This window comes from Miniopterus natalensis, chromosome 1 (assembly GCF_054644295.1).
Source record: "Miniopterus natalensis isolate mMinNat1 chromosome 1, mMinNat1.hap1, whole genome shotgun sequence".
Lineage (NCBI taxonomy): Eukaryota > Metazoa > Chordata > Mammalia > Chiroptera > Miniopteridae > Miniopterus > Miniopterus natalensis.
In genome coordinates, this window is record NC_142081.1 from 35,956,490 (window position 1) to 35,969,319 (window position 12,830).

General features: G+C 38.2%; 1 protein-coding gene across 2 annotated transcripts; it reads left to right on the forward strand.

Annotated features, from left to right (window-relative positions):
• The first annotated feature begins 1,949 nt into the window (after window positions 1-1,949).
• Window positions 1,950-12,393, forward strand: GNPNAT1 (glucosamine-phosphate N-acetyltransferase 1). Of its 2 annotated transcripts, none has more exons than XM_016198122.2 (6): window positions 1,950-2,049; window positions 5,362-5,529; window positions 6,559-6,621; window positions 8,724-8,851; window positions 9,711-9,772; window positions 11,186-12,393. In XM_016198122.2, the coding sequence occupies exons 2-6, from the start codon at window positions 5,376-5,378 to the stop codon at window positions 11,331-11,333; spliced, it is 555 nt and encodes a 184-aa protein (XP_016053608.2). In that variant the 5' UTR covers window positions 1,950-2,049; window positions 5,362-5,375; the 3' UTR covers window positions 11,334-12,393. The 2 variants fall into 2 exon arrangements, with proteins under 2 accessions (XP_016053608.2, XP_016053609.2); XM_016198123.2 differs by lacking the exon at window positions 1,950-2,049 and adding an exon at window positions 2,083-2,115.
• Window positions 12,394-12,830: the final 437 nt, after the last annotated feature.

Genomic DNA, 12,830 nt, shown 5'->3' on the forward strand with positions numbered 1-12,830 from the left:
TAAGTGAAATAGGTCAGACAGAGAAAGACAATCCTGTATGATCTCACTTATATGTGGAATCTTTGAAAAAGAAAAAAACCCCTCCTAGATACAGAGAACAGATCGGAGGTTGTCAGAGGTGTGGGTGGTTGGTGAGTGAAATGGGTGAAGGTTGGTCAAAAGGTATAAACCTCGTTAGTAAGGTAAGTCCTGGGGGTGGTAACTATAGTTAATACTACTGTATTGTACATTTGAAAGTTGCTGAGAGTAGATCTTAAAAATTCTCATCACAGGAGAAAAACAAATTTGTAACTACGTGTGGTGAAGGATGTTAACTAAACTTATTGTGGTAGCTGGTTTGCAATAAATACATATATTGAATCATTATGTTGAACACTTAAAACTAATACATGCTATATGTCAATTATATCTCAATTTTAAAATCCATAAAATAAATAAAAATTATTAGAGGGCTCATCGATGATACCATTAAAAAAGAAGTTGAGATTGTCACCGATCTGTGTTGAGCGCCTCATTGCAAGTAAATAATAGGCAAAGAAGGGGCCACTTTACTGGCTGGAGTGACTGAATTTAACTATTAAGGAGAAATTGGGTTCCTATGGCACAAAGGGGGTAAGGAGGAGAATGTCTGGAATGCAGATCTTTTGGGGTACTTCTTAGAACTCCTGTGTTCTGTGATAAATTTTATAATTGCTTCACTCTTTGCTAAGTTATAAAATTTACAGGATTCTGTTGCTCAGAAGAAAACATAGGACCAGAGTCTGATAAGAAAAGGCGGCTATCTAATTCTTAAGATTAGTGGCATTTATTTTTATCTCTCATACATTCTTTTGTATGGATGGGTAAAAACAAATATGGATACAGAGATGTGCCATCAGCCTCGCAGGTGTTTTGTGAAAATGCATAATCAGTAAAAGAGTTAACTGAAATTTAAATCTCACAAGCAAAAAAAAGATGGTTTCTGGCAGACTAGGTATGGTGTTAATGCTTTGAACAATATTGTTAAAGACTAAAGTACTTTGCAAATTTATGCTACCAGGCAAGAGAGGGGAGTTACTGACTTTGGTAAATTACCTAACATCTCTGAACCTGTTTCCTGATCAGTAAAATGGGTACAGGTGCTACTTAGGTAGAACGCTTTGGAAATGGGGGCACAGAGAAAAGTCATCTTTCTTCTCCTAACCCCAGGTTTCTCAGCTCCAGCAGTCCTGACACTTCAGGCCAGGCAGTTGCCTGTCGTGGGCGCTGTCCTGCGTGCTGTAAAACGTTTAGCTGCCTACCTGGTCTCCCCCTACCCATATCCTCTACAACCTGGAGAGATGCCAGTAACACCTCCACCCCAGACACCTCCAGACACCGCCTTCTGTCTGCAGGGAGGCAAACTCGCTGCAGCTGAGAACCGGCTCATACAAGAGCCTCGGAGGCGGAGACTGCAGCCTCCTGGAGGCTGGCTCTGTGGCTCAGAAAACGGGATGAGGAGCTTCAGCTGCCAGGGAGCAGCCCGAGCCCCAAGGAACGGACTGACCTTTAAGGAAAGAGGGCGAGAGCCGAGCCTGGGGCTCTGACAGCCCGAGCCCCGCGCTAGCCGCCACTTTCAGCGTTTAGCTGACTCCTAAGAGAATTATTTCCACTCAGCCCACCTACCGACGCCGTGGGGAAGGCCCGAGGGAGCGCGGTCAGACGCGGGCTCGCCGCCGCTGGGCGTGGAGTCCCCAGGTGGCCCCGCCCCCGCCCGGGCGCAGCCTTATGGCCGCAGGCCCCGCCCCGCCCCGCCCCGCCCCGGGCGCTGCCTTACGGCCGCAGGCCCCGCCCCCGGGGTGCGTCCCGCCCCTCCCTCCGCCTGCGCAAGGCCCTGCGTCAGCGGACGGGGCGGGGGGCCGGCGCTGGCGCTGCCACGTCTTGGCGGCGGCGGCTGTGGCGCGGGGGGTGGAGGAGGTGGGGTTGCCGCTGAAGCGGGATCCGCGTCCGGATCCGGGTCCAGTGTTGTGCACCTGGGTGGGTGACAGTCCTGCGGCCCGGGAGAGGAGCGCGACGGCGGGGCCTGCACGGGTGAGGAGGGTTGAGGGCCGGGGTCCCGGGCGCCGCGGCGGGCCTGCCTTGCGATTCATCCAACAGGTGACTGCTGCCCCGGGCGAGGCGAGTTAGGCCCTGGGTGGGGGCGCGAGCGGACCCGCTGGGGAGCCGGGCATTTATCCTCGCCCGCCGGCTGCGCGCGCGCGGGGGTGCCGAGCGCGGTTCAGAGCCGGTGGAGCCGACGCGCGCCTGGAGCAGAGCTCGGGGTCGTGGCCGGTGGTCCTGCCATGCGACCGCGTCCGTGGGCGGGCCCGAGCAGGGTCCGGGGTGGACACTCACTCTTCGCCCACCGGCCTTTGGCTGGGGAATCCAGACAGCTGCTCGGTCTCTGCCGCCGTCGGTTTTGAATGGGCACGAACGCCCCCTCGCCCCGTTCCTTTCCGAGGTGCACCCCACAGCAGTTGTGAGCCACTTGAGGACCTGCTCCTGCTCCTAAGATCACCTCCTGCACTGACTAAGTCGGGGCTTCGCTGCGGGAGAGAGGGGCATCCTTTGTCTCCTTTCCCGGGCCTCTACCCCTAAAACACCGAGTACTGTGATTTCTTTTATAGGAGCTTGTGTTTATGTAAACCGAACTCCATTTCATACAAAATTAAGCAGGCGATTATGGGATTCGTTTTGTTAAGATACCCACTCATGAACGAATTGAGGAATGAATCTCAAGAAATCATTTAGATCAGTTCTTTTTAGGATGATGTAAAGATTGGTGTCAATTTAATATGGTAGTGTAGAGCTCAAGGTGGGAAAACATCTAGTCCAACTCTTTTGTGTGCTACCTTGGGGTCAGTTCCTGGAAGCTCCACGTGCTTGTTTCCTGGCCCAAAGACTGGGAATAAAGCCTAGATTATAAGGATAAGAGAAACTACCAGAAAATACTAACAAGTGTAATTGCAGTTTAGTAATATTGCCAGGCCTATTGAAGTCATCAGCGAGTGGAGTGTTCTTTAGATTAAAAGTTCAAATTATTATTGAAATTGTTATAAAATGTATGTAGGCGAACCCTAGTCTCAAACAGCACAAGTCTCCCTTTCTCCCATTCACAATGTACTGAGGTAGTGTAGTGATGCCCCAGGAGCTCTGGAAATACATAAAACAGTTTAGATTTGGCCTTAGATTAGTTTTTAATTTTTTTATACCAACTTTTAAAAATCTTCATTCCCGGTGTCTATTACTTGTTGCTTTCAATTGCTTGCTTCTAGCAGCAGCTCCTCCCCATTTGTATTCTAGTCTGCTACAGAGGCTGGGAAACCAGATTGTTAGAATTGTGTCCAAAGAATCAACTGAACGAAAAACTGATGTGATCCTAGTAAAATTAAATTTGGTGTATGGTTTTTGTTACATCAGTTGTGGCAAGTTGCAAATCTTTTTCCTTCTGGATTTTCTGAAATGTGACCTCCAGATAAGTCTTACACCATTTTTTATTCATTCACTAGGCATTTAGGGCTAAGGTTAGGCATATGTGGGCCTTGTAAATGCAAGAAGGTGGTAGCAGAGAATTAATCCAAGTGTGGGGCCCTGTGCAACCACACATGTCCAGTCCCCATGACACTGGCCCCATATCCTGTTTTTTGAATCTTATGTCTCTTCCTTATTGACTGTTATCTTGGGCAAGTAGCTGTGCCTGTTTCCTGCTCTGCAAAATGGGAATAATAATGATACATCTTTATTGTATTTTTGAGTTAACAAATGGAAAGTGTTCAATAAATGTTAGCCAGTATCATTCATTTTTATGATCATGGAATAGGGCCATCTGGTTTAAGAAATGCACAGGAAAATATTAGAATTTACTGTTTAAAATTAATTAGTAAAGGCTTAGTAAGTCTAATTCCTCTGTGTACCTCTCTCCTCTTTCTTGGAAATTATCAACGTTATTTTGCATGTTTTCTAGTCGACATTTTGTTGTAAACTCAGACAACTTTATAGGAAAAAGGAATCTATTTAACTTGTAATTGTCTTAATGTTCATTTAAATTCCCCTCTGAACTTTCTTTGAGGAACTTAAATTCTTAATACTTTCTGGCATCTGCATTTAATGTACACATTTTATTGATAAATATTTAGCCAGTTATCTGCATACCCAAAAAACAACATTACTACCCATCACTCAGATGAGAGTACACACAAAAGCCTCAGGGGCCCAATTATCAGGGACAAACACTAAAATTAACCTACAAAAAAATGTTTCAAATGGACTGTAGGCTTGTTAAATTTGATAGGAATGATTGTTTTAATAATCAAAAGTTATTTCCTTCCCTTACTATTTTTAGAGCCAGGTAATAGTGTTTAGAATATAACATGATCTGAGTCCTTTTTGAGGGGGGAATGAAAGAAAAAACCTTTCAGTATTCTATATAATAAACTATAATTTTTAAAAAATTTCTTCTTTCCTAGCCTAGAAAGCTTTTAGTTTAACATAAACATAATAGACAACCTGTCGTTCTTTTTGTAGCACCTGTATCCAGCAGTGCCTGACTCATTAAAGGTAAAAAAAATTAACAAGAATTATAAACATGAATTTTAAGTTAATTGCTAACTAAAGGTTATCCTGTTGAACACTTGCAATGTGGTAGGTAGGCACTGTCAGGTGCTTGTATACAGTAATTCATTTCATCCTGCCAGTAGTTTCCTTTCCATTTTACAAACGAGAAAACATTCTCAGAGTTTACTTACCTTAGCCTCGGTCACACAGTTGACATTTGAACCCCAGGTCTGATTCCAGAGCTCATGCTCTTTCCATGCGTAGGTTTAAATCCTGGCTCCACTAATTTTGTGACCTTGGGCAAGTAACTTAATGAGTCTGCCTGCATTTCCTCATCTGTTAAAGTAGAGATAATAATCATCCCTGCAGAACTGCTGAAGTAATTGAATTAGTAGTGTGTAAAGTTCTTTGAACAATGCCTGGTACATAGTAAGTTCTGAACAATGTTAGTTTCTGTTACTATACCACCCCACATTCCCAAAGCCTCCATTACTCTATAGCATTACCTATATAGTTACATCGGGTTATATAAGCAGAAGATGAAGAAAAAGTTAAGAGTTGCCTTTAAGCATACTGACTTGTGAAACAGGGAACATCTAGGGGTTGGGTTATTGGGGAAACTGTTCTGTCATTAAAGGGACTTTAATTTTTCCTGTATTGCTTCCTTGTTTTATGGTAGTCTATTATTGATATATATCTTTGAGCTAGAGGCAGGTATCAAATAGAATAATTTCTTTAACTGGGTATAGCAATCATTGTAACCTTCCTTCCATTAAATAAAATGCCTTAACATTTAAAATTTTATTTTAGATCTTACTGCAAAGATGAAACCTGATGAAACACCTATGTTTGACCCAAGTCTACTCCAAGAAGTGGACTGGAGCCAGAATACAGCTACATTTTCTCCAGCCATTTCCCCAGCACACCCTGGAGAAGGTTTGGTTTTGAGGCCTCTTTGTACTGCTGATTTAAATAGAGGTATGGACTCAGTTTACAAATCCTGGTTAGAATTGTAGCTAGCATTTTCTTTTCTCCACAAACATCCTGATGATGGTGATAATTTTAAAAAATAATATTATTTGACTGGATTATTTTTTGTATTTAATTATTAAAATGACTGAGACCCTCAATTTCAGTGTGTAATGTGTCATGGATAAGACCAGATATTACTGTGAAATATTTCAAATGACTTAAGTACAACATTGCTCCTTCCTATAAGAAGCCAAAAGACTTCTCATGAAGGTGAAATTATCATGTAAGAATCTTCTCTAAGAAGCTGGATGAGGAATGAGGGTAGAGATAATTTGCCTTGCATAAGTTGCAAAAGGTTTTGTCTACATATTTTCATTTTTTAACACTGACATTCTCCAAAATGATTTCCTTAAATTTTAGTAATCGAAAATCAATTTTTTTCCATTTTCCTTTTGGTAGGAAACACGAAGAAACTAATTTTGGTAAAATTAGTTATTGACTGTATAGAAGTTAAGATTCTCGAAGTTCTAAAGTGTGCTGTGCACATTACTTTAACATTAATGAAATTAATCAGGAATATTTTAAAAATGTAGTCTCAACAATTAAATTATTCATATTTTGTGTATCATATTTGGTCATGGAGAATCTTGCACTTTTAAATAAAACCAAAGCACATATTTGGAAAATTAGGCATCCCTTGCATTGTATTTAATGCAAATTGCATTGAGAAATGTACACGCTGGTTCTATAAATATTGAATATATTGAATATTAATGTTAGCACTATTCCAAAAATCTTACGCAGGCAAAAACATTGGTAAAACCTATTTATTATTCCTTGATTATTTTATAATCACTACATAAATAGAAAGAATAAAGGGTTTTAATTTAATCTTTTGAAGTAATTTTTAAGTGACTTATTAAAGTTTTGAAAAAATAATTGCTCATAATACCACCTGCTTATTTAATGCATTGTCTCATTTGATATCTTTCATTACCTCTTCTCATGACTGGAAATGTGTTTTTGCAAAACTAGGTTTTTTTAAGGTACTAGGTCAGCTGACAGAGACTGGAGTTGTCAATCCTGAACAATTTATGAGTAAGTACCACAGCCTTTTTTTTTCCTGAATGAAAAGAAATAAAGGGAAACAAGATTTTATTTTTATTTAGAGCTCTCTTCAGTCTATACTATATATATGTTTTTATTCAAATAGAAATTATTCAAATAACTAATTAGCTATTTTTGGTCTTTAAAAAAAATTCTTTTCAATTACAGTTGGCATTCAATACTATTTTTATTAGTTCTAGGTGTACAGCATTGTGGTTCAACAGTCAGATCCTTTAGAAAGTGTTATCCCCAATACTCCCACTACCTACCTGGCACCATACAGTTACAATATTGACTGTATTCCGTATGCTGTACTTTACATCAACAGTCTGTACTTCTCAATCCCTTCATTTTTTTTAACCCTTCACTTTTTTTTACCCAACCTCCAACCCCTCTCCCACTGGCAACCATTAATTGGTTCTCTGTATGTTTAAGTTTGTCTGTTTTGCTTGCTTGTTTATGTTTTTAGATTCCACATACAGTATGGGGCAAAGTAGGTTTACAGTTTATTCTATTGTTATTGTTGTATTTTTCCATACGAGCAACTATAAACCTACTTTTGCCCCACCCCGTATATGTGGAATCATGTTTTTTGTCTTTCTCTGTCCAACCTATTTCACTTAGTACAGTACCATCTAGGTCCATCCATGTTGTCACAAATGATAAGACTGCATTCTTTTCTTTCTATGGCCTAGTAATTAATATTCCATTGTATATCTGTACCATATCTTCCTTACCCAGTCAACTTTTTTTAATTATATTGATTTTAGAAAGAGGAAGGGAGAGGGAGAAACCTCAATGTGAGAAACGTCGATAGGTTGCCTCCTGAACACACCCTGACTGGGGAATCAAACCCGCAACCTGGGTATATGTGCCCTGACTGGGAATTGAACTGGCGACCTTTCAGTGCACAGGGTGACACTGAATCAAATGAGCCACACAGGCTAGGGCCACTCAGCTTTTTACTGGAGCATTTAATTCATTCACATTTAAAGTAGTGATTGATGGGTATGTACACACTGCCAAGTTTTTTGTTGTCTGATTTTTTCCCCACTTTTTTTGTTGTTGTTGTTCAAAATATTACAGATGTCCCCTTTTCTCCCCATTAACCCATTTCACCCCCCCACCCCCCTCCCAAGTCCCTCTCCACACCATTTCTGTGTCCTTGGGTTTTGCATATGTGCGTATAAATTCTTTGGTTAATCTCTTCCGCTCCACCCACCCGCCCCCCTCTATTCTCTTCCTTTCTTATTTTATCTTTGCTCCATTTTGCTGTGACTTTGGGAAAATTACTTGAGAATGGAGACATTTTTCACCTATTTCACAAGGTTCTTTCAAAGGAAACAAAATGACGACTGTAATTTCTAAAAAGCAAGGCATATAATCATGAAACACTTGAGATCACAAAGGGAAAACTGAGAACTACTTTTGTCAAAATATTTGGAAACCAGATTAAAAATTACAGAATGGAGCCATGTAAAAACAGTCTTTTGTTAAAATTTGCAGTTTTGTTCTATTCATGTTGAGTGTAAAAGTTCAAGACATTGATTTAAAGTAATTAAGTAATGATTCATTAGTCACAGAAGCGGCACACCTTGCAACTTATTTGTGTAAGTGCTGTTCATCTAAAATGGCTAGTCTTACTTTGTTAGCACATTCTTTAAATGTATGAACTACATCCCAAACTTATTTTTAAAATATATCTTTATTGATTTCAGGGAGAGGGAGAGAGAGATAGAAACATCAGTTATGAGAGAGTCATTGGTGGCCTGCCTCCTGCGCGCCCCCTACTGGGGATGGAGCCTACAACCTGGGCATGTGCCCTGACTGGGAATTGAACTGTGATCTCTTGGATCCTAGGTCGATGCTCAACCACTGAGCCACACCAGCTGGGCATACATTCCAATTTATTGATTGCTGATACTTCAACTACTTGGCCATTTAAAATACTTTCTTAGAAACAAAGTATAAATTACTATGGTGAAATAGCTCTAAATGTTCAATAATGAAGCCAGCTAACCCTAGTATTTTTTGCCACCTAATAAAGCTTAATGTCTGCCACATAACATAACACTGTCTTCCAATTTCCACAGAATCTTTTGAGCATATGAAGAAATCTGGGGATTATTATGTTACAGTTGTGGAAGATGTGACTTTAGGACAGATCGTTGCTACAGCAACTTTGATAATAGAACATAAATTCATCCATTCCTGTGCTAAGGTATGTGTTCATATTAATGCTTATAAGCTAAAATGGACAGGTGTTTTCTAGCAAAACTTATGTTGTGTCTATTAGAGAAATCTGTTTTCTCACTGCTTTTCATTGTAAAATGAGAGGTATATGGCCCTGAAAATGTTCTGCTTAGAAATCCTTTAGTAATAGACAGTTTCCCATTTTGTTCTGAGTTATGAGGAAGAAAACGTGTTAACAGTATGAATTGTTTGCTAAAAATTGTTCTGTAAGGTATTAGATTTGATATGGTCATAGAGAAAACAAGCCTCATGAAATCTGGCAGTAATCTTTAGAATCCCTAACGCTGTGTTTTATTTTGTTTTAATAAAGAGTACTTTTTATATACTACACTAACACAAATTTCCATCAGTTACCAAATGGTAAAGGATACAGAATACTGTATTCTTTTCTAATTATGGCATTTCTAATGCCTACTGAACCCCATTACTCCTCAAGACTCACATGAAACAGTAAAGATAGGAACATTTGGACTGTTTTCGGTCAGGAATTTTGGTGGAGTTTCTATACTAGAAATTACTAAATTGTATTTGGATGTCTGAAATAAATTGCTGTTAAGGAAGTAGTAGGATGATGGATGTAGTACATTCGTAACAAAATTGCCTTTTGGTACTTCAGATTTTGAGAGTTGCTTTAAAACATCAGGGTGGGGAGGTTCAGGATATAGACAACAAGATTAGACCATAAATTGATTCATTGTATTACTTCCTCTATAAGTAAAAAGATTTTGCATTTTAGTTTATGTTAAGTTTTTACCATACATCACTTATTGATTCACCTAAAAACAAACCTACATTCTTAGTCCTTTAAACACTGTAAATATTTTCAGAGAGGAAGAGTAGAAGATGTTGTTGTTAGCGATGCATGCAGAGGAAAGCAGCTTGGCAAACTGTAAGTAGGCAGAAACAAGGTAAACCCTGGATAAACTAAGATGCTTTTGTGTTTCAGTTTACAGTTCCTTGCCAAGATACTTGTTAAACATGTTTTCCTGTTTGAAGTCCTTTTTAGGTGTCATGAATTACGAATCCTTTCTTACTCTATAGCTTAGACTGAATTTAATGGAGAAAAAGTATTTTTAAATTAGTTTTACCATAAAGTTTAGAAATTGGAAGTGTGCTATTTTGCAGAGAGTAACATATGTAACTGATTTTTTTAAAAAACAATATATCTTTATTGATTTCATAGAGAGGAAAGGAGATAGATAGATAGAAACATCAATGATGAGTCATTGATTAGCTGCCTCCTGCACGGCCCCGACTGGGGATCGAGCCCGTAACGTGGGCATGTGCCCTGACTGGGAATCGAACCCGTCGCCTGGATCCTGGGTCAGCACTCAACCGCTGAGCCACGCCCGGCCGGGCGTTACTGATTTTTAAGTTCTATTCTCACAGGAGTAGGAAACTTTTGGCTGAGTCAGGTGATTTCCTCATTTCTCTGTCATATCTAAAAAAAAATGTTCTCAGTCTCCTAAGTTTTAGAAACATACTAAAACAGCCTTTACTGTATAATCCTCTATACATTTACCTAAATCTTTTAAAAACAGACCAAATTTCTGGTATTGTAGTCTTCACTTTGTCATATCCTTTATAATTTTCTAACTTCAATCAAGATGTTCTGTCTTCAAATTGATACAATTTTTCAGTTTATGCAAACATGAGAAAACACTTCAGGTAAATTCTTGTAGATCTTTTTAAGGTGTTTTTTTTGTGTGTTTTTTTTTAACCCCCAAGGCAGTTAGAATCCCACTCATATTCTGGATTTTGATTTTTTAAGGAGTTGTAAAGATGTATACTTTTTTGCTTTGTTTCTACTTCATATTAATTGGACCAATCCAGAATTAATCTCGCATCTACTTTCACAAATATTAGAGTAGATTTAAAAACGGTAAAGAACAAAGCTGTTACTTACCCATTTCATGTGGGAATGTTGATTATTCCTACGTAGTTTGAATAGACTTAGAAAAAAATACTTTAATATAGGCCATATTTTTTAAAAGCCTGACAATCTTTAGTGTTAATCATCTTAAAACTTATTTTTAAAGAGGGTTAGGGTGAGTTTAGTATTTGTCCCATTCATTAGCAGGCTGAAGATGATCAGATAATGTATATTTGAAACAAACTAAAATGTTTTGGGTGATTTAAATGCTTATCCATTTACAATACTTAAATGAATATATAGTGGGAATGGCTATGACCTAAACCTATTTCCAATATAAATTTGAAATTTTATGTAATATTAAGTTACTAAAGTATATTTTTATTAATAAATGCTCTATGTCCCCCCTCCCTTTTTTTAAAATTTCAGGTTATTATCAACCCTTACTTTGCTAAGCAAGAAACTGAACTGTTATAAGATTACCCTTGAATGTCTACCACAAAATGTTGGTTTCTATAAAAAGTTTGGATATACAGTATCTGAAGAAAACTACATGTGTCGGAGGTTTCTAAAGTAAAAATCTTTTAAGAAAGACATTTGTCAAAGGAGCTAATGAAACAAGGCTATATATCCTTCCTAGAGTTAAAATAGTTTGCTGCAGCCCAGTGACCTCCACAAGTACTGGGTTGAAAAAACATTGTAACACAACAAACATGATGATATTTAGAAGATTACTTTGGGCTGGTGGGATATGCTGAGAGTTTAGACTACAAATGAATATTAGAGAGAGTATGATTTTTAACCAAAGGAATATATTTTTAACTTGAATCTTTTCTTGCATTGTATTTTTCTAAAATTTGGCTTCATTTCTTGGTAGTCAGAGTTATAGGAGTTATGTATTTGCTACCGGTACTGCTCATTTGAAGAAAAGCATACAATAAGGCTGTTTATCACATTCATAAAATTAATATTTTTGGTTCAAAGGAACAGCTAAATATGAATTAAGGTATGTCATTTCCCATGTATTACTTGAAATTGGATACATTAGCTATATTATAACTAAATGTAGTATAGTCCAACATTTGTTGATCCTAATGCTGTATTGGCAAATAACCTGGTCAGCCTTTAAAAATAGAAATGAAAATTAACTTATAAAATATGGTAAGATTCAAAGTAAAAAATGTAAATGTACATCTGAAGATTTATATAATTCTAATGTAGGCAAAGTGCCACCTGTCGTATGTGTGAAATATAGTATTTATTTGAAGTATCTAAGAGCAAATTAAGGTACTTTAAAAACAATGAACTAACAAATCCTGGCATATTATGTATTTCTAACCTGAATTATCATCTTTTCATGGGTATCTGAAGCCTCTCTTCAAGGGAACATTTTTATGAAAAATAGATTATAAAATTGAATGGAATATGCATTTAAAAAATGCATCATGCTGTTGTTACATTCTTAAAATGCTGATGGAAGGTTTTCTATTTAATGTGATTATATTAGTACTATTATTCTGGTCACTATCCTTTTTTGTGTTTATTTATTTTTTAAAAGTTGTAGTAGTATTAGATGTGATTAATGGTTCTTATCTTTTGCATTCCATGCTACATTAAACATGTTCATATGACGAATAGCCTTGTGTTAGAATCCTAATGTTGTCTGTGCTTTTCTTGAGTGTTCTTTGAACTGTTATGTCAAATCATGGTTCATAACATTAGTGTTGTGTACTTCTTGTAAAACGAACTTGGTCCCTTTGACTCATACCTACCTCAACTGGATTTTGGCTGTCTCTCCGTGCATTAAGTTCAAGTAAATGAAACCATAGAAACCAACCCTCCACCAATAGAGGGTGCACTACTTACCTACTGATGACATAAGGATGAACTGATCTGTCTAATGAAAGCAACAAAGCTAGTTTTGCCTTTACTGGAGTTCCCACAGCCTTGCCACGCCAGTAGCTTTATCAAGTACACCCATGTTAGAAAATAAGCCTAATGAAAGGCAAAATGAAATTCTTTATTACATTTCTTACCACTGAACAATTTGATGTAAAACTGTCTACAAGGTTGG